Source organism: Uloborus diversus, chromosome 6 (assembly GCF_026930045.1).
Source record: "Uloborus diversus isolate 005 chromosome 6, Udiv.v.3.1, whole genome shotgun sequence".
NCBI classification, from domain to species: Eukaryota; Metazoa; Arthropoda; class Arachnida; order Araneae; family Uloboridae; genus Uloborus; species Uloborus diversus.
This window is the reverse complement of record NC_072736.1, coordinates 45,994,009-46,016,047: the sequence shown is the minus strand read 5'-3', so window position 1 is coordinate 46,016,047 and position 22,039 is coordinate 45,994,009. Positions and strand designations below refer to the sequence as shown.

The 22,039-nt window shown below is 33.2% G+C and overlaps 1 protein-coding gene across 1 annotated transcript; it reads right to left on the bottom strand.

The window, feature by feature from the left end:
• Window positions 1–1,473: 1,473 nt before the first annotated feature.
• Window positions 1,474–21,765, bottom strand: LOC129224519 (PP2C-like domain-containing protein CG9801). Its single transcript, XM_054858983.1, has 6 exons — window positions 21,629–21,765; window positions 16,090–16,358; window positions 7,907–8,074; window positions 3,462–3,643; window positions 2,261–2,462; window positions 1,474–2,153 (listed from the first exon to the last, which is right to left on the bottom strand). Exons 1-6 carry the CDS (start codon window positions 21,763–21,765, stop codon window positions 1,474–1,476), a joined length of 1,638 nt encoding a protein of 545 aa, XP_054714958.1.
• Window positions 21,766–22,039: the final 274 nt, after the last annotated feature.

Below are 22,039 nucleotides of genomic sequence, written 5' to 3'. Positions count from 1 at the left end.
AACAAATTTACAAATTTGATATTTTGTTCATTTGAAGCTATATACACTATCTCATTGAACGGTATTAAACATGGCAACTATGAAGAGCTTTCTAGAATCACAGACAGAAAACAAAAATCAGTTAGTACTTGATAGCACTTGTATCAAACGTTCATGTGCAATGGTTAACAATAAATGAAAAGCTGTAAAAAAGAACATGGATTATAATGTTCATGTCCTAACAACACATAAAATGGCACATAATAACAAAAAAACTTGTGAAGAAAATTTTAATCTACTGACAAAGAATAGTAGAAAATCTTTATGATGAACAACATTACTGAAAAAAAAAAAAATTGAAAATTATATGTTATAATCAGTTTTATCTATTTAGTTATATATGTTTGAGCCTACATTACAATATTATGACTTAATATCATTTATAAAATAATGCTATAAAAGTCTGAACATGCTATGAAATTTTAAACTAAGATGGAATGCAATGAAATCTTGTTACTGTGAATAATATTTTGTTCAATACAAAACAATATAGCATTTTTAAAACAAAGATAAATTTAATGCATTTTAAACAGTTGGGCAGTGAAAAAGAGAGAGAGAGAGAGAGAGAAAAAAAAATTAACCTTTTTTTTTTTTTTTTGACTCCCCAAGATATTTTTTTGCATCTTGGTTGTTTTGGTTTTATTGCTATTAACAAATAACAATGACCAAATTTAAATTTTATCATAGTAATAATTACACATTTTAATATCAGAGTATCAATCTATTAATATACAGATATTGAAATCTAGGCATTACTGTAATGAGCAGTGGTGCCCAACCTAAAGGTGTCGGGGCACATATGGCCCGTTGTTTTGTTCAATGTTACCAATCGAAAACCACGATCAATCACAATTTCAAATTTGGAGCTAAATGCTCAGAAATTGATTTCAAGAAACAGATGTAATCAATAAAAAAGCATCAAGTAATTGATAACAACAATTAATAGTTTGTAATTTTCTTTCCTTTCCCATGTTTTTCCGTGTCATTTGGAAAATTTTTAAATTTTATAATTGCTCTAGGCTTTAAGAATAATTTTAATATGAGGTGCCGCTCTTGAGCAAAAAAAAGGTTGGGCAAAACTGATAATAAGTATTGATCGATAGGAGTGCCTAGTGAGACATAAACTAGATCGCCTAATGCAATGATAAGCGGTTGAACCCGGATTTCCTTTTTAATCTGTCAGTTAACAGTTATATGAAAAAATCTTTGGTATTCCAACATGGAGTTATGCACATGGAATTGTATTCTTTATTATACTGAAAGTTAAGAAGCCTGAAAAATGTAAGATAAAGAAAAAAAGAAGTAATACTAATCTTTTTTCTTTTTTCACTAGTACAAATATTATGGACTGATGGAGGATCATCAATTAAATAGATGAAATGTTTTCAATAACAAGATTTCAATGTAACTAGGATTATTCTCTTATATATATATTCAACATTTTAAATCAGAATAAGATTCACATTCTGCTATTAATGGGACTTTTTCTTGAAATCGGAGCCCTACGGCATATGCAACAATGGAAGCATGATCAAGTTTACCCGGAACCATAGCTAACTTTTCACCCACTTTACGACGTCTCTGGCGCTGACCAGCTTGATTAACTTCTAAATCATCATTCTTGTACAAGTCAGGATCTTCTAAAATCCGTCTCTTAGCTATCGTTAGTTTCTCGGCAAAATCAATCATTTGTTCACAAATCTGCTTTGCAGTTCTACAAGGGCCATCCCCTTCATTGACACCATTGACAATGAGGTCCTCCATTCGAAGAAGAGTCAGTTCGTGCCTCTGATGCGCTTCAACCACAGGCAGGTTGTAATCGAAAACATGCAAACTGGTTGGAGTCCTAATGTCTTCCGGAGCAGAAGGGTTGTCCACGTTTCCATCGGTTGGAGTTTTAGCCTTTTTAGAAACTTTTCTTGGAATTGCAAACTTACCCACAACTGGATCGAAGTTATCTGATATGCCGTCACTCGCAAGAAAGACAATGTCATCAGGTTCTAATTCAGACATTGAAACAGTCAAATTGCTCAGCTCTGGATTAATGCCGTCAACAGGACCCAAAGCCCCCAAGGCATCTCTCATGTCCCGCATGGAATAGATGTCGTGAGATCCTACAATTATATAAACACATTACTTCAGTTTTCCAATCATGAGAAACTTTTTTGAAATTACAAATGTTCAAGCAAAAATGTTTACATCTTTTTATAACAATCTGTACCTTGTGTAATTTCTCTGACACCATATTTGGGGCTATATATGTAGGCAAGGCTGTCTCCAACATTGCAGGCACAAGCAACAAATTTATTAGAGTTCTTTAATTGGGCAACAACAACAGCACATAAAGTAGTAAGGGTCCCATTTTCTTGCAGAATAAGATTATGAGCTTCGCTGAATGACCTCAGAAGACTTATGTATATGTCCTATATAAAATATCAAATTTATCGATATACTAATACAAAATGTGTATTCAGTTACTTAAATCAGAAATAAAAAATAAGCACATGAAATTACAAATGCTTAACGCAAAGTTAATGAATCTACTGCAAGAATGCATGAGTAATTCAAATTGAATGTAATACTAAAAGATATGTGTTTCTGGTATTTTACAATAAAGAAATTTTTGCTTCAAAAACAACATCATACCAAAAGGAAAAAAACATAAATACCAATAAAACTGTAAATAAGAAATTAATAAACTTTTTTTTTAATGCAGATTACATATCCTAAAACTTCAATTCAAAATACATGGCTTTAAAATGCATTTAAATATAGTTTATTTTTTATCTCTTCATTTTCCAAAAGTTACAGAAATGGCTAAATCAGTATATAAAAGATAGGCGTCATGGCACAATAGACTATTTTTATAGATGCTAAAATGTCCTACTTAGGCATAACATAAAAATAATTCATGTATCTTAAGCAGAGCTTTCAACTTCCAACTGTTATGATAATCATGCAAAATTTTCTTTTGGATAAAGGAAAAATATGTTTATATTTGTAGTTGCAAACTATCACAGCATTTTTATATAAACAATGGGGAAAACTACGAATGGGTATAACATCAATACTGTCAAATTAATTTTTCTATATAAAGTTAGTCAGCAAAAATAACAACATGAAGTAAACATGCTTAGCAGCCAAATGCAACTTACAACTACTTATTTCAAACACAAGGCTAAATACTTTTTAGCTGAAAAGTTAATTTTTTATATTTGCTACTCCAATACAGCAATGATAACTTCAGAACAAAACTAACATGTCATTTACGAAGCGGCAAACTGCATTTTTCTTTAAAGCTGAAAAAACTGCATTCCCTTCATTAAACAAATGTTTCAAGCAGCAAACAAGACAATCTACTAAAATTGCATAGAAATTGCTTGTTCAACTGAAAAATTACTACTGAGTATCATGAAGCTTACTTGTGTGGTAATATTTCCAGCACCTTCTCGATACAAGACTTTATTTAAGTAATTAATGCATCCATGAGTCGCACAACGAGCAGCTAAGCATGACTTTTCTCCCCAATTAACACCATCAGCTAGGACTAAAAGAGCACTATTTTCTCGCATGACAATTCCAAAAGCATCTGCAATCGGATTGCCTGAAAACAAAATATTTAGCTGATTAATATGTCTCAAAATAGTGTTAAAGATTTAAAATAACTTAATGCAGTAATGATTCAGTAAAGATTATCAAATAAAAAAGCTTGATAACAAATACCGCTTTAGGTTATCATGTCCATGCATTACATAGCAGTATAATAATTTTTTCATTAAAATGCATTACATTGCAGTATAATGTTTTATGTTACCATGCATTAAATTGCAGTATAATGCTTTCTGTTACCATGCTTTACATTGCAGTATAATGCTTTCTGCAGGATGTTCCTGCTATGGCCACAATAATAAATTCATGACCAGAGACAGGAACTGCGACCTAAGTACATTAAAGCATACTGACGGTAGCTTCACTCAATCAGGAGGTGATACCCTAGCAGAGATGCTAAAGGTCCATTTCCCTGGTTCAAATTATAGATGGCGCACTCCCTTCTGCCACATTACATGTTATCTGGTATACTAAACGCAAATGGGACTGTGCCAGAAGTATTGTCACTTATGAAAGGATTCTTTGGGCAATTAACTCATTTAAGCCTTTCAAGACTCCTGGTATGGATGGCATTGTTCCTGCCCTTTTTCAGAAGGGCATTGAGGTTCTGTACTTGTAGGATTTTTAGAGCTTGCATTGCTTTCGAGCATGTTCCAACTGCTTGGAGGCATACCAAGCTTATCTTTATACCAAAAGTTGGACAAGATAACTACTATGAGGCTAAGTTAGTTGAGAGACATATTAGGGAGACAGTGTTGAAAGTCTCTCCTCTCTCCCCTTCTCAACATGCTTATCAGCCTGGCAGGTCTACTGAAACTGCCTTATATAGTCTCTCCTTTATTTTGGAGAAATCTTTTAAAGACAAGGAGTTAGCTCTGGCTGTCTTCCTAGATATTGAAGGTGCCTTTGATAAAGTCCCTGTTACTACTATCTTAAGGGCCCTTGTTAGAAGGGGGTATTGATGTAACTATTGTTAATTGGATTGAAAATCTGTTACAGTATAGGTTTGTCAATGCCTCTCTTAGAGGTGTCGATTTAACAGTTCATGCAAATGCTGGATGTCCACAGGATGGTGTTCTTTAACCTATCCTCTGGTATCTTGTTGTTGATTCACTGCTTGAAAGCATTACTTTTTCTGGCCTTTTTTGCAGTGGCTATGCTGATGATGTCGTCAGTGAGGCCAGAGACAAGTTCTTGGACACTGTCTCCTCAATCTTATCACAAGGTTTAAAGTGGGTGGAAAGATGGTGTCATTCTGAGGGTCTTGCTGTAAATCCTCTTAAAACCACTATGGTTGCTTTTACATGTAAAAGAGCAATCCAGGAGAGTAATATTACTTTTTTCGGACAAACTCTCAGCTGCTCTGACGAGGTCAAGTATCTTGGGATCTATTTTGACTCCAAGATGAACTGGAAGAAGTACTTCACCTACTGTCTGACAAAGGCTAGTAAAGTCCTTTGGTCTTGCAAGAGAGCTATTGGTAGAACCTGGGGGCTCAGCCCAAGAGTTATCCATGGATCTACAAGATGGTCATCTGTCCTATCATTGCATATGGCTCTATTGTCTGGTGGTCAAGAACCAAACTTGACATAGCTAGAAATGAGCTCAACAAGCTGCAGAGGGTGGTCTGCCTCTGCATAGCCATGACTGGATGTATTAGGACAACGCCTACTCCTGCGCTAGAACTACTCTTAGGTTTATGTTTGCTCCATATGCGGATTGAAGCTGAAGCTTTTTTGTGTATGGAGAGGCTTAAATGCTCAAAACAATGGAAAGCCTACTCTTGTTACCTTTCCTGGAAAAATTTTGATGAGGATGTACGTGGTCATCCTCTTTTTGGCCTGCCAAGTGACTACATGCTTGGCAAGTATGCTTTTGACAAGCCATATCAGGTTATCTTTCCTTCTCGGAGTGACTGGAGGGATGTTGCCTTGTCTCATGGTAAAGGTACTCATGGTACTAACTCTCTGGTACACCCGATGATTCTAAAATAAATGAAAGGACTGGGGCTGGGGCTTTTCGTCCCGGTGATGGTCTTGAGTATTCTTGTCCTTTGGGCAAGTTTACTTCTGTTTTTCAGGCTGAAATTTATGCTATTCTGGTGTGTTGTGGTATTTGCTTGAGTCGTGGTTATAGAGACCATTGTGTTCATATATGCTCTGATAGTCAGGCTGCCTTAAATGCACTTAAGAAGGTTGTTATGACATCCCACATTGTTTGGGATTCCTATAATTTGCTCTGCAATCTTGCAAAACTGAACAAGGTTACCCTTTGTTGGGAACCTGGACACTCTTTGGTGCAGGGAAACGAAAAAGCCGACTATCTTGCTCAGAAAGCCTCTGATATCCCTTTTGTCGGCCCTGAGCCAGCAATTGGGATTTCAAAAAATCTTATTAGGACTGCTGTTTTTGATATTTTTGGTAGAAAACTGTACTATAACTGGCGCAATTTGATGGACAGCAGCAGGCGAAAGAACTTAATAGAGGTTGCCCTAGTATTAGGGCAAAGGAGCTCTTAAATCTGAACCGTAACAGCGTCAGAAGGGCTATCGACCTCCTTACTGGTCATTGGACCTTGAAGCGGCATCTTACTATAATGGGCGTCACTGATAACCCAATTTGTTGAGGCTGTTACTTTCATGAGGAAACTGCTGCATATATTCTGTGTGATTGCGATGCCTTTTCTGCCAACAGGTTTGAACACCTTGGCCACCACTTGCTTGATCCTTGGGAGATCTATGATATTCCCTTTAAGTGCCTGCTAGTCTTCGCGTCGCCTACTGGTCTTTTTTAGGACTTCTGTTTGCTGTTTAGTACAATAGACCTCTGCTAGCAGTGCTTGGCTCTACTGAGCCCCCCTCTCCTTCATTTCATTTCATAATGCTTTATGTTACCATGCAATGCATTTGCATGGCAGTATAATGCAGTATGTTACCCTGCATTACATTGCAGTATAATGCATTATGTTACCACACATTATATTGCAGTATAATGTTCTATGTTACCATGTATTACATAGTAGTAGGACGTTTTATGTTACCAGGCATTACATTGCAGTGTAATGCTTTATGTTACCATACATTTCATTGCAGTACCAAATTTTGAGTGAAAAGTTTATTGCGACTACAACACTTCCTGTCCTTTGTGCAATAAGGTAAACATGAAATTTTTCAAACATTTAGAACATTTATTTATTTGTTCAAAATTGATAATCTTTTGTGAAAATACTTCATTCTACAACACATTTCTCACATGGTTCAAAGTTGCTACTTTAACGAGCAGGCTAACTTCCATAATTCAATTCCAAATAATTCATCTTAAATGGCTTTTGAGCAATAAGGAATTACTCTTTATCCTCACTTGACTGATTTTGACATTCCTGTGATTTTTCAAATTAACTTGGTGATAAGAATAAGCCTAGCTTGTTGTTTTTAATATTTATTTAGAGAGACTAATTTCCTTCGTCATGGTTACAAATTGACTGCATTGAGTTCATTCAAGGTTTAACTCAAGCAAATTTTACATTGAAACACCAACATAGATGAACTTAAGTACCAAATCTTCATCTAAATACAAAAGTTCCAGATTACTAATTTCCATCATTAAATACTGAGAAGAAATTAAAATACCACAGCGGTATACACAGTAAATACAATCTTTATGATAAATGAACATAATATGACAGAAACTTAACCATTTGTAGAAACAAGAAACATAACAAGTAAGGTCCTATCACAATTCATGATGGCGTAAAACATAATTTGACTTCAAGATGTCAAAACACGGACGAACCCCAAGTAAATGCCAAATGTTTCCTTTCATTTTTTTTTCAAAAATATTTTATTTTATTCTTTTAAATGTGTACATGTATTTCAGAAACAGTATGATGTTACTTATCACAAAACTTCACCATATTATATATATTATTTCTTAAACCTGATATCTAAAATACTTTGGGGGATCTCCTTGTTTTATGCCAATATATGCACTAACACTATTAAATATGAAGAGGGTGAAGCTGTTGAAAGTATAGAAATTGTGGATCAAATTTATTTAGAATAACTATAAGACAAATAATGTTTTAAAATACCTTGATAAAGAAATCTCAAGTAGGAAGTGCATACCCCAATGTAATTATTTCATAGTTTGCAATAAATCTTTATAACAAAAGTTAAGGTAGTGTTAATTGTTATTCTATTGAACTGCCTTATTGAAAATAAGTGTTTTTAGCGAAACAAAAAGCTAAGAGTACAAATAACCTGCATTTTCTTTGGTTACTGGATGACATTCATATAAAGTAGTAGCAATTCCAAAGGATGATTCACAAGGTGAAAACCAATCTGTAATGCCAGCAATTTCAATTTTCCCTTCCACAGAACTGCCAATATTGTGCTCTGATTCCTCTTCATCAGGCCAAGGTAGAATCTCTAGAAAAATTAATTTGTCAATGCAAGAACACATAAAATATTTCACATTATGTTTTCAAAAAAATAAATACAATAGTGTGATTAGTTAAAAGGGAACAAATAAACTTTTTTTAGCCTTTTGAACTTCTTTTTAGGATTTGACTATGAACAAAACAATTGACTTCAAGTATTTAAAAAATTTACGAATTTTAAAAATATACCCTAGCGCTATTCACATGGCTTTGCCCCTGGAAGTAAATCAATAGGTCATTTGGATCACCTGTATATTTACAGTTAACTTTTATTATGGGTAGAGTACTTTTTTTTCAAGGTCCTTACATATTTTTGGTATATTAGAAAATTTATCAATACAACGATCAGTTGAGTAGCAGCAACTGTATTTTTTCAAAAACAAGGTAAAAGAAAACAAAAACATGACAGCATGTGCTCATGTACGCTAGTCACTGAATTTGGCACATCATTTTTGACTTCAAAGTTTCAACATATCTCTAAGTTGTCATATGATCACTCATTTATGACGTCACTTCCATCCCATTCTTCCCTTATTTTACGACTTAAACTAAAAAAACTACCAATACTTGGGTCAAAAATAACTATAACTTAAGGATTTGTGAACTTCAAAAACGTCTGTTTTGCTTATTGAATTAAAATTCGTTAGAACAGTCTGGTTATAAGTAAAAATAACATTTCATACATTACATTCAATTAATAATAAATCAAACAATGAACTATTTATTTATTTCAAATGGCAGAGAACTTGACAAATTGGGAAAATACAAATAGAACTAAAACGAAGAACAGGAAGAAAAAAAAATCATTGTCTCATTTGGCTTCTTGCCTCCCAGTAGGGGAGACCAGGGCAAGATGACTATGTTAAAAATTTTCGTTGTTTATTAATTTAATTTTAAGGATGGTAAAAGTAATTTTACATGAACTGTTACAGTAGTCCTTTGTAGCATTAAATATGTTACCATTTAGTTTTTAAGATAAAAATAATGAAGGATATTTTTATTTTTTCACAACCTTAACAAATCGTCATCTTGCCCCAGTACTGGGGCAAAATGACTTTGACGTTGGGGCAAGATGACAACATTGAAAAAGGTTGGACATAGTTCATGATTTGAATATGTTATCTAGTTTAACAAATGATAACTGTGTTTTTAGCCTACTTTCCCAGTAAAAGTCAGAAAAAGAAGAAAAAAGCATGAAAGAAGGTCTTAAAAATATCACAAAAAACAAAAAAAGTCAAAAATAAATAAAATAATTAAATAAATATCGAAAAATTAAAAATTGGAAAGTAGGGTATTGAGATGGGAAAAAATGTCTGTCGGTCTGTCCCCCCCCCCCCCTAATAACTTTTGAATGAATAGTCCGATTCGAACAAACTTTTTTTTGTTCGAAAGATCTTGGCGAGGACACCTCATTCCCATATTTCACTTTTTGGTTTGAACTATTTTTTGTTCAATTTTGAACAGTTCAACAAAACTTAACATTAGCGCCTACGGGAAAATTCAAGGCAATTCCGAACTGTAAGGCGAATTTGCTTCAAACAAACTTTGTAGGAAAAAGCTTTTGATGAAAAACACTTTCTGATTTGAACAATTTTCCGTTCAATTTTGAACAGTTCAAAACCCTTAACATTAGCGCCTATGGGGAAACTGAAAGTCAATGTAGATTCCGTACTTGAAGGCGGATTTTTTTCAAACAAATTTTGTTGGAAATAGCTCTTGACGCCAAATTCCAAACTCTGACTCCGAGAATTTAGGGGCACCTGACTCCGAATCCGACTCCTATGCCTGACAATTAATCAGACTCCGACTCCCCGACTTCGACTCTGACTTCGTAACTTTTGCAAAAATTTATACACGAAGGACAAATGATTGACTCTGATTCTTGGATATTCGTCTCCGACTCCTTAATCCCAAAATGAGATTGACTCCGACTCCGCAGCTATGGTTTTAACTGTGAAATAATTATTGTTGATATGACTAATTTTTATTTTCACACTCAAGTTTTAATTTAGGTATTCAGTTTTTGGCGAATAAAGTCAAAGTCATTTATTTATGTTTCTACATAAAGATATGCACAGACGATTTTTTTTTTTTTTTTGACAATGACAAGTATTTTTTTGAGGTGACATTTTATTGTTTTTATTTATTTTGGTAAGTACATTAACTCATTAAAAAAATATTTTTGGCAACAGGGGAAAAAGAAACGATTTTTTTTGTATTTGTTTTATTTTAATGAGCTTTTTATTTTAATTATTATTTTTTCGTTTTGAAAGCTGTTAAAGAATTTTTTTTAAATGGAAAAAAGTGTATTAGCTGCTTTGTTTAAAAGGTGCTGCTATTTTATTTATTTGTCTTTTTTTTTTAGATGAGTGAGGAATAATTTTATTCCTAGGAATTAGCTTAAAAAAAATTCAAAAATATGTTTGAAACAATTTGCGATTTTAGCTATTTTTGAGAATATTGATCAGGTACTAGAAAGTAGTATGGGTATACGGGAAAGTAGGCTCGTATAGTTCTAGACGGAACTTCTTGTTACATCTTACAAAGTATTAAATTAAGCGTAATACATTGCAGCGTAATGTTGAAGTATTAAGTTATGCAGCTAACAATGGGCACAAATAAAATTGCCATTTCCATAATTGGAACATTCCTCATGCCACCACTCTTGGCTTTTACAGCACTGGATCCATTCATCTGTTGAATGGTCACAATATTCCTCTGGACAAGCAGGGCATATTATAACACCATCCTTTGAAGTTGATGCAACTGGATTGCTTGGCACAAATTGTATAGGCTTGGACGTACAGGGACTTAGTTCGAGTTGTTTTTACTCCCTTTTTAGCTTTACGGGATTATTTTCCCCTTTTTTTAATAATTTATTTTTTCCTTCCTTTTTTTTTTTTTTTTGCTCCTTGTTCTGACATTTCTCTGATGGATGTGCTTGTAAGAATGTTTGAGCTGAGTTTTTGTGTTGCTTTAGGCAATGCATTGAAATCAGAAACACTAACAGGGTTCTTCGGTGCATCGGAATTAGCAATTGCCGTAAGTTCTGCTTTCTCTGGAGGGTTTATATGTATGTTTTCTACTATCAAGGTCTGAGTATTAGCACTATTATTCTCAGTTTCATCACCAACGAGCTCGTCATCTTGCCCCGCGTTTCGGCCCGTCATCGTGCCCCAGACTGCCTGTTTGAATGGATTCGTCTCAATTGCCATAAAGGATGGTGATTAATTGACATTTATTCATGGTAATAGATAGTATTTAAACTAAGTTACTCATAAATACTAAAGAAACATGAGAAATCTTATCTGTATCTATAGCAGAGCTCATTTACTTATGCATAAAAGTTAGATCGTGGCAACTATAAACAATCAGAGCTCTAGAACTAACACAAATATGGCGATTTCTGCGTCTCTATACTATTTCTCAGCGAACAGCGAATAGGAGAGCCAGTGGTATCCTGTTGATGCTGTTACTGTCTAAAAAACGGAAAAATTAAGGTATTCGTCATCTTGCCCCGGTCTCCCCTACCGTTCTACCAAGGAGCTCGCTGAGAGTGCACTGCAGTGGGAAATGTGGTCACCATCCATGAAGGTGAAATCTCCACAAAGGGTAGTTTGGAGTCGCATACATACCAGTTTTAAAGAGATGTCCAGTCAGGCAGTCATGTTGTACACAAAGTCTAAACATGGCTACCACCTCACGGCGGGGCATGGATGGATTAGTTCAGAACATTCCAATGTTTGGAGTTGGTTCGAAACCTCAGTTCCTCCTGGTGTTGAGAGGAAAACGAGTTTCAGATGAGTCTTTTCATGGTGCGGAATGGGACGCTGCTGCGTGATATTTGCGAGACAGCTGAACCCTTCTTTGCTAGTGTGTCGGCATGTTCGTTGCCACTTAAGCCACGGTGGCCTGTGATCCACTGGAGAACGAAAACCTTATTACTTAGTTTCAACTTTTTGATGGTGGGCTGGATATCTAATATGTCCCAGGCCCAGTAGGATGGGTCGCAAATTGAGCAAATGCTCTGAATAGCAGCTTTGGAGTCAGAGAGGATAACGGTGTTTTGAAACTTGTAGCAGTGGATGGTTAATTGTTTCAGTGCTATACGTATGGCCGAGACCTCTCCATCCAAGGATGTATGGAATATTTTTTTATTAGACAGTAAAAACTGAACAAATCACAAAAGATTCCTGCACCAGCGTTAGGATGGTCTTTAGAAAACGAACCATCAGTATATACTCTTAGCCAGTCAGGTTTTGGGGTACAGATTATTTAAAGTCTCCAGCGCAACAATGCAGAGAACTTCACAAACACCGAACCATAAACTGTATACAGGGTTCATACTCTTTTTAGATGAAAAAATTCCATGACTTTTCCAAGACTATTTCATGACTTAATAAAAATTTTCATGATCTTGTTACACAAAGAGAATAGTACTATTTAATATCAAACTTGCCGATATCAAACTTCTACGTGAAATATATTTAAATTTAAGTAAAGTAAAAATGCAGTGAATGCAATATAATAATTCTTAAATGTCTATTTTTCTTTTCATAAAAGGGCAGAATGATAAAGAATGGGACAAAGGTTGAATGAGTCATTCTTAAATATCAATAAATTTGCTTTAAAAGTTGCTTCTTAGTGTCAACATGCATCTAATTATGCATATAACCTGTCAGCATTTTGGTTCTTTAAAGTAAAGCCATTCTTCAGTAAATTCATGTTTCCAAAACAGATATTTACAAAAAATCATTCAGTATTAAATAAATCTTCCGATTCAAATGCACTAGTTTACTAATTTATGCATTTTCAAATGCATATAAATTAATACGTTTAGAAATTTCAGAACATAGTGTTAGATTCCCGACATTGAACGTAACATTTAGCAGCATGGATCAGTTTCGCGAGCCGTATGTTGGGCACTACTTTTTTAGAGTATTACAGTTCTCCTATTTCTATATTGTATCGCCTCATTAAAGTTTGTTATTTCCTAAAACCTACAACAAACTAAGATAAACACTGATAAATTTAATAATAAAGTTTTTACGAGTGATTGAAACGTTCTCGGATGCAACTGAATCCCGTTTGTTGAGTGGGCGTGGCAAAATCAAGCACGTGTAAGTTCGCTACTACAGAATATAAAATATAATAAATGTTGAAAATAATCATTAGATCAAAACTAGTGATGTCTAAGCACTATAATCACATTGCAAAAGAAGAAGGGCGGATGCTACAGTAGAGTGTATGCAATGGGATTTCAAAATTCAGATTTGTTTTTGGGATCATTCAATTTTTAAGCTTTAACAGCTTTTATATGCAATGCTGTTAAACCATTCAAGATTTCTAATGCTCTTTAAGCTACTGTTACTTTCTCTTTGCCCAGGACATTTTTCCATGACCTTAAAAAAATTTCCATGACTTTTAACAAAAATATTCATTTTCCATGACTTTTCCAGGTCTGAAATTAGTTTATTTTTTTTCCATGACTTTCCAGGATTTCCATGACCCGTATGAACCCTGTGTATAACCTCTAAACAAAAGAAAAGGTAAACATTTCTTTCTGGAAGTAGCTTTAATTAACAATTGTTTTTATTATCAGTAAACAAATGTGAACATTTTATATCAGACAACAAAACATTTTTCCGAAATTGAACATTTTAGAAAGAACGCTGCAATAGTGCCTATTATACAATATTTTAATAATTTAGTGAGTATAATTCCAAAAAAACTGGGAAAATAAAAGCAGACAACTTTTTTTAAACAGTCAAAATATTTAAATTAAATTAATAATAATTAAATTGCTGAACTATTTTGTAATTAACCAGAATCATTATTTAATAAATAAGCTGAATCATATAATAAAATAATAAGCTGAATCATTTAAATAGCTGAATAATAATAATTTTTAAGCTGAAATAAGCAGCATTAAGGGGAGGTGGGGCATGTTGGTCTGCTTTTTTTTACTTATCATTTTTTATCTCATCAAAAAATGTAATGAAAAGTTTGATTTCCTACAATAAGTTTCACTAAACACTTCTCAACACCACAGATTTTTTAGGAAATTCTGAATTGATAAACTTTTTTGGTATTAATTTTCAACAAAGCCTTGTAAAGTGGACCAACGTGCTCTGCAGGTGAGGTACATTAGTCCGCCTGGTGGGGCACGTTGGACCTCATAACTTAAACAGCATTTGTTATAATTTTAGCGATAAATACTATCAAACATTCTAACTACCTTATTCTCTTTTGTGCATAGAGTGAAAAATATAAAGTTTAAATATCACAATAACATATTAAATTGGTTTTAATTAATAAATCATCTTTAACTAAAAACAGCAACAAGCATTCAGTATTAGTACACAATTATTTTATTTTTTTTTTTAATCAAAAGAAAAATCAATTACTGAATATTCTTGAGATAGTTAATGCAGACTGAAATAAATAAAGATGCGTTAAATGATATCTGGAAATATAAAAGTGCTACTTCCAGAACTTTGGAAGTAGCACTTTTATTGGACTCGATTTTGGGAGGATAAATCATATGTTACTTAATGCAAAGTTACAAATACAAATGTTACGACCAGCAACAGGCTCTTGGCAAAGCTAGGTTGGTCCTAATCAATTTATTGGTCTTCAATGAAGATCAATGGCCCTCTTAAAGCTATTCACTCCCTTGCTCATTACCACCTCTTCTGGTAAGCTGTTCCAAGTGCCCACAACCCTACTAAAATAATAATTTTTCCTTATTTCCAGGTTAGCCTGAGATTTGAATAGCTTAAAACAATGACCCCTCGTCCTGCTTTTTGTGTAAAAATTTAATTCGTTAACATCATTCATTTTGATAAATTTAAACAACTGAATCATGTGCCCTGTGACCCTCCTTCGCTCCAGGCTATACATATTAAGCCTATTAAACACATTTGCAACAGTATTTGCTGGGGAGGGGGGGATATTTTTTTCTTTATTGCATTGCACAAAACAACTTTGAAAAGAAAAGAATCCTGTATACTAATAACATATCAAAGAAAAAGTACATTAAAATTGACAGCTTTAAATAAGCACATCTTTGTATTCTAAAATCAAATATGAAAAATGAAGTTAAATAATCTTATACTTTTTTATACCTTAGATCAATTATTTGTTTTATTTTGTTTCTATGTAGAATGCTTGTTTTGCAAAAAGATTTTGTTTAATACAGGAACTTTATTACAGCATGCATTGCATATTTTACTGTTAGAAAACAATTGTCTGCCAAAATTTAGAAGCATATTTGAAAATATAAATAGTAAAAAAGTACAGATATGAAATAAATCTTTTGATAAAATTAATTTAGTACAATTTTTGTTAGATAATTATAAATTATATCTTTTTTTTTTTTTTTTGCTCTAAGTTATTATTATTTCAAAACATGTGTAACATGAAATGAAATGAGTAGTATAATACACAAACACTTAGAATATTGTTATAATTATTGAGATTTAAGAGAAGTTTATTCAAAAAGTTAAGTTTTAAAATTATGTGGGGTAGGTTGGTCCCATCCAATGTGTCCCCAAAGAGTGGACTAACCTACCCCACTTTCTTGGTCTGAAAAAACGTCATAATTTTTTCTTTTGACAAAAAATGAAAAAACTGCCAATTATTGTGAACTAAAAAAACTTACTTTGAGAAAGGAGTTAATTTTTTTTCCACAATCTTGATGAAAACTATTTTAAAAAATAAAGGTACAGTTTTCCGAAAATTACTCAGGACTGCTGAAATAACACTTTCTGGAATAAAATTTGTTCAATATAACTGTACCATGTGATTTCATTATAGGATTTGTAGCACCACAGGTGCTATTTGTTGGTCATGAAATAGAATAAAAAATATAAATAGCATTAAAATAATTGAGACAGGTCCAACATGCCCCACGGTCCAACGTACCCCACCTCCCCCTACCATTTATATATTTTAAGTAAATATTCAAATGCATCTTCAAAAACTGTGTTTAAAAATATATACCATCATCAGGTGCAGAATGTCTCTTCTTTGTTGAAAAATCTTTATTCTTTACTAAATTCTCACAACTATCTCGATAGTCTTCGTCAATAAAATAAACATCAGCATCAGGAAACTCAAATGGTTTTTCTCCAAAATCCACTGTTGTTAAACCACCTTGAGGTCCAGTACAAGCAGACAGAACTGTCCTTGATAATGGAGCAAGTTGCTTGACAGGCAAATCATAGCAAGACTTGCCATGCAGCACTTCAGGATGATCCCTTTTCACTTCGCTGGCAAAGAAAATTATACATAAGTAAAGGTTTAGAAATCAATCAAATATGATGCACAGATTCAAACAGATAATATAGGAATTATGGGAAAACTATAACTATGTGTATTTACTGTATATACTTGTGCATAAGTCGAGAAATTTATTACAAAAAATGAGGTTTAAAGTTTGAGGGTCAACTTGTACGCAGGCAGAATTTCCGAAGATTCAGGATTTTTTCTTAGCAAAAACCACTAAACTAGTATGTTGTGGCCATCACGAAACTTTCTTCTATATCTTTCTTATAATTCTGATCCCTCCCTATGCTTAACGAGGAAGCAATATTCCCAACAAACACAAAATTACATATGCCAAAACTTGACGACCATCGCAATCCCTGATTTATCTCAAAAGCAAAGCAAAGAATGAAAATTTAAAATTATTGTAAAAGCCTTGCTTGAAATAATTACAAACATTAATTTGTTAATAAACACAAGATGGCAACAGTTAACAATTTTAAATCATTGAGATAATATTTCCGATCACTTCCATACAATTAAAATCACGAGATAAACGCAGACGACAGTATATTACGATTTATCTTTCTCATTATTGCAATTTTAAAGCTATTTTTAGTCACACAAATAAAAAAAAAGCCTCCCATGGAGCGATTGGCGCCAAAATTGAACCAACGCCTGTTTACATATGGATTCATATTTATTCCAAATTTCATATAGAACGTAGCATTACTTCTTGAGATACGGCACTCACAATCAAAAAAAAGAACAATAGATTACACCACCCCCTTTTCAGCTATTGACACCAAAATAGAATCAGCACTTATACCCTTTAGGGGCTACTTGTCGATAAATTTTTCTTTGATTCCGTTCATTATTTCTTGAGATACAGCAGTTACAATTGACGACAAAAAACGTTCTATAGTTTAACCCCCGTTTGTGTTATTAACACCAAAATTGAATCAGCACCTGTTCCTGTTAATGGCAACATATGGACCAAATTTTGTTTGATTCCACCGCCAGTTACTTCCTGAGGAATAGGAAGCACACTTAACTCAAAAAACGTCCCATTGCTCCATCCCCCTTGGAGGAATTCGCACCAAAAACCAATGGGCACAAGTTCACACAGGGGCACATATGTGTACCAAAATTCGTTCAATTTCATGCCGTAGTTTTTGCTGTAGAGCGGCCACAAAAAACTGGTCACACACAGACGTGACACACACACACACAGACAGACATTTTCCAAAAATAGTTGAAATGGACTCAGCACACCTCAAAACGTTCGAATCCGTCAAAATTCGAAATTCGAAAATTTGCACGAATCCAATACTTTCTTCTATGTATTAGATATAGAAGAAAGTAAAAATATGAATATTTTCCCAATTTTAGTTCATTCCTTTTAAGCAGATACTAAATAAGTAAATACTTAAACATTCTGCTATGATTTTACATAGTCAAACTGTGAAATAAAGAATGAATAATTACAGTAAATGCAAGACTACGCGAAAAGTAAGGGATCACCGTATCCGCCAATTTTCAAGATAGTCGTAAATTAATGCTCATACTTTAAAAATAATGGATTATGGCTACAGCATAAAATTTTATTGATATAAAATCAAAATAAAAACAAATGAAAAAAAATCATAACAGCGAAATTTAACCCTTTATAAAAATTGTGATCGCAAAAGTGAATCCTTTTGGTGCAAAGAATAAAAATTGGACATTTTTTAACATAAAAATATTCACTACATTTAATTATCCTTGTTTTTATAACATTTAAATTCAAAATTAGCAGCAAAACACTGCCATTTTTTTAAAAAAGTAATTTGATTTATAAGCGGACCAAGTAGCAAGATTGGTCCATATAACAATTGGACCAATTGTTATATGGCATGCGCTTGTATTGCGGCAAATATATCTAAAGTAGGGATGCACCAGATATCCGGTAACTAACCGGTATCCGGCTGATTTTTTAACTCTCCGGAACTATGAGGTATCCCGATCCGAGAAGCCACTCCGGATCTGGATATCCGACAGTTTTTTGCAGGATATCCGGTAAAAATGTGAGAGATATTCGGGGTTGATGTGGGGTTATCCAGTACGAAATAAGGGTTTAATTTTGAATTTACTTTTGCAAAAATTCCAGTTAAAGCTTTCACTGTTTCATAAACTTTTCGATGATGCTTTCTTTTTTAATTGCTGCTTCAAAAACGACCATTCCTCTTCAACACTAGCTTCTGGCATTCCCCCGCGTCGTCCCTCCTTCTCCTTCGCGAATCTGCTGACAGTATGTTGCCAATAATTTCTCCCTCCCTCTCTCTGCTTTAACACACTGAAATGAAAAGTCGACCTTGAAATGATTCATATCAAAGCGCTTGAAGTTGGAGAAGCGGCAGTGTTGAAAATTAAAATACAGTCAAGTTCCGACTTGCGGGAGGAATGCATTCCACTACTCCTCTCGCGTAAGTTGAAACTTAGCGTAGTAGAAAAATGTATGAATTCGGATTTTTAGAAACACACTAAAAAATTTTAGGCATTTGTAAACCCCTCTCACACTATTTTGAACCATTTCTTAACTATATATTACCGTTTCTCTCATAAAAAAGCTGTATTATTCAACATAAAACTCTGTTACGATGTACAAAATTAATGGTCAGTGGGAGAGAGACATATAAATAAAACAACAATATAGTTACAGTGTATTAATGATTTAATAATGTACGCTTTGGTGCCATTATATCTCATGAACATTAAAACGAATGAAAGAAACTAATGAAAAATGCGGAATAGTTGCACTGAAACAAAGCAATGTTTAGAGTAGTACGGTGTGGAAACTTCCGTTTTCAGCGATACTAAAAAGTTGATTATTTAAGCATAAGTTTCTTAATTTGTTTTTAAAAAGTGAACACATTGAGAATGACTCTTAATACTGTTTTTAAGATGTTAATTTGCATCTTTTAAGGGAGTGAATCTTTGTTTTCTGGAATTAAAGTAAAATTTTCAGTTGATTATTTTAGCATAAGTTTATTAATTTATTAACTGGGGTGCCCACCTAGGGGGGATGTTTTAGGGATATTTTTTTCTCTTTTGGGGGCTTTCTATTTTGGGGGGGGGGGGGTATTTATGGTTTTTAGGGTGTGGGCCCTTGCTCTTAGGGGGACCACCCCTGCATTTAAGATGCTAATTTGCATGTTTAGAGAAAATGTACCTTTATTTCTGGAATTTAAGTAAAATTTTAAGTTGATTATTTAAGTTTATTTATTTATTTTTTGAGTCAAACTGGCCCTGTTTTAATATTTTCTTTTTTAACTTGTATGTTAGAAAAATTTTACACGTGTATTATCTGTAATAAAAATGATTTCAAAGCAAAGTTTTATTTTTTGTTATTTCTAAATTGGAAACAAGAAAATGTATTACTTTATGATGAAGTTAAAAAAAAATTCTACACGTCATGCAAATCTCATAACAAATACGACTCATTATACGACCTTTAAGATTTCAACTATATGAATAATTAAAAGCTTAAACCATGTGTACATTACATACAGAATTAATTTTTGCCGAAAGTTTGTCTCTTTCGAAAAAATCTGTCGAAATAAAACAATATTTTAATGTTTCATTTTATATATAGCACAATTCCTAAATTAAAATATAGAGGCTCTAAAAAAGTACATTTGAATGTATTTAACATGTTTTTAAAGAAATGATAAGTGGAACAAGTTTGATTTATTGTTTTTAAACGGCGTTGTAGAAAAATATGCGAACATGCAATGCAATCAAAATGACAGATATCCGTCGGATATCCGGCCCGGATATCCCAATCCGGCAGGTAAGGGGGCATCGGATATCCGGTATCCGGCAAAATCATTATCCGGTGCATCCCTAATCTAAAGTCCAATTCTTGTTTCACTAACAGACACTAACACTGTTCACAAACACTGTTTCACTAACAGTTCACAATCGAATATTTGAGCAACAAAACTATTTTCTTTCTCTAGTAAAATCAATGTTGCTGCTGTATTGATACTATGTTTTATAATAAGCTTTCCAACCCCTGGAGTGAATTGTCACAAAACATTTTGCCACACCCCAGGGAGCTGTGACAACCAGTTTGAGAATCCCTGCATTAAGCAGTACATTACACAAATAAATAGGCATTTTTCTAAAAAATATTAACCTCTAACAGTTTGGGTTATTGCACGGAAAACAGTTATTTTGTATCGCATGCCACTTTATGTCTTAATGAAAATGATAACTTGAAAGGGTAATCAACAAGCTTTTGTTGCAAAAGAAATCAAACATAGATATGATTTCTCAAGTAAGATATTTGTTCATTATTTTTAAAAAAAATATATTATTTTCATGAAATATATGACCTGTGACGTGCAAAACAAATTGGCGTTCCACATTTATTTCGTGGAATGGCCCTTTACACAATATTTTAAACCACTTAAATTATGATTTCTCACACACACACAACAAATGAATTACGTTTCCTTCTCATATAAACTTAAGCTTTCAAAACTGATAATTTGTTTCGTTATTGATACATTAATAGAGCAAAAAAAAATTAATGAAGTTGTTCAGAAAATTACAAGAGATTGACATCTCCCATATTTGACACAGGCAAATAAATTAAAATTCAAGTGTAAAAAAATTCATGAATAGGTACATATATTATTGCATCAGAAGTATCTTAGTATGCAACATATAAAGATTAAAAGCTGTGTTTACTCCTGTTTGATTAAGATCTATTAACAAATTTTGGTGAAATTATAGTGATTTTCCCGCACTCTTTGCTCCAAAAAGGCCTTCTGGGGGAAAATGTGTAAAAAAGTGTATTAATAAAGTAACCAAAGTTTTCCTGTTTGAAATTGGTTTTTGATGAAATGAATTTTTCGGGATAAAAAAGAGCTTTAAGAAAACCAAACTGCTGTGAGCATGGAACAGGCAGTTGACAGGTGGTCAAGATTTTAATAGATATAAATAATCAAATATGTTTCCAAATCACTAGAAACAAACTGTAAATGTTGTTAAAAACATTAAAAGTGATACTTTTCATGAAGAAAAGAATAAAAAAAATCCTTTTTAGTCGAAAAGTGCGGGCATTTAGCACAAGAGTGCAGGAAAAAAAAAAGAAGAAACCAACAACAAAACAAAGAAAAACCATCCCAGGTAATGAATAAGCACAGAATCGAAAAGATAAAAAATACATTTTTAAACAGAACATGCTATTCTACTGTATCAACAGTTTAAAGGGGTTTGAACACACCCTAGCAAGTATTTGTGAATGAAAGATCCCGTAGATGTTGGAGATGTACACGGTGATTTATAATCAGATTTCCTTTCTTGTCCTGTAGATAGTTGCCTCAGAAAACCTCCAACTTTTTCTCTAAAAGTCGGCATCATTGCACCCAATATATTCAGACAAACACAATAAATTTTAAATGAGAAAAAAATAAATAACACCAAAACTCTTTTAACTCACGAAAACAAACAAACAAACCGTTTATTATTATGTTGCCATACGTAAAAAGCTTATTTATCAAAAATGTCATCAAAAAATAAAACATAATATTTTCCCCCATCCATTGTCGTTCAGGAAACGCTTAAAAACTATTTTTTTACTTAAAAAGTAGTCTAATTATTTTCTGATTGAATGTTTACCACAAGAAGACATTCA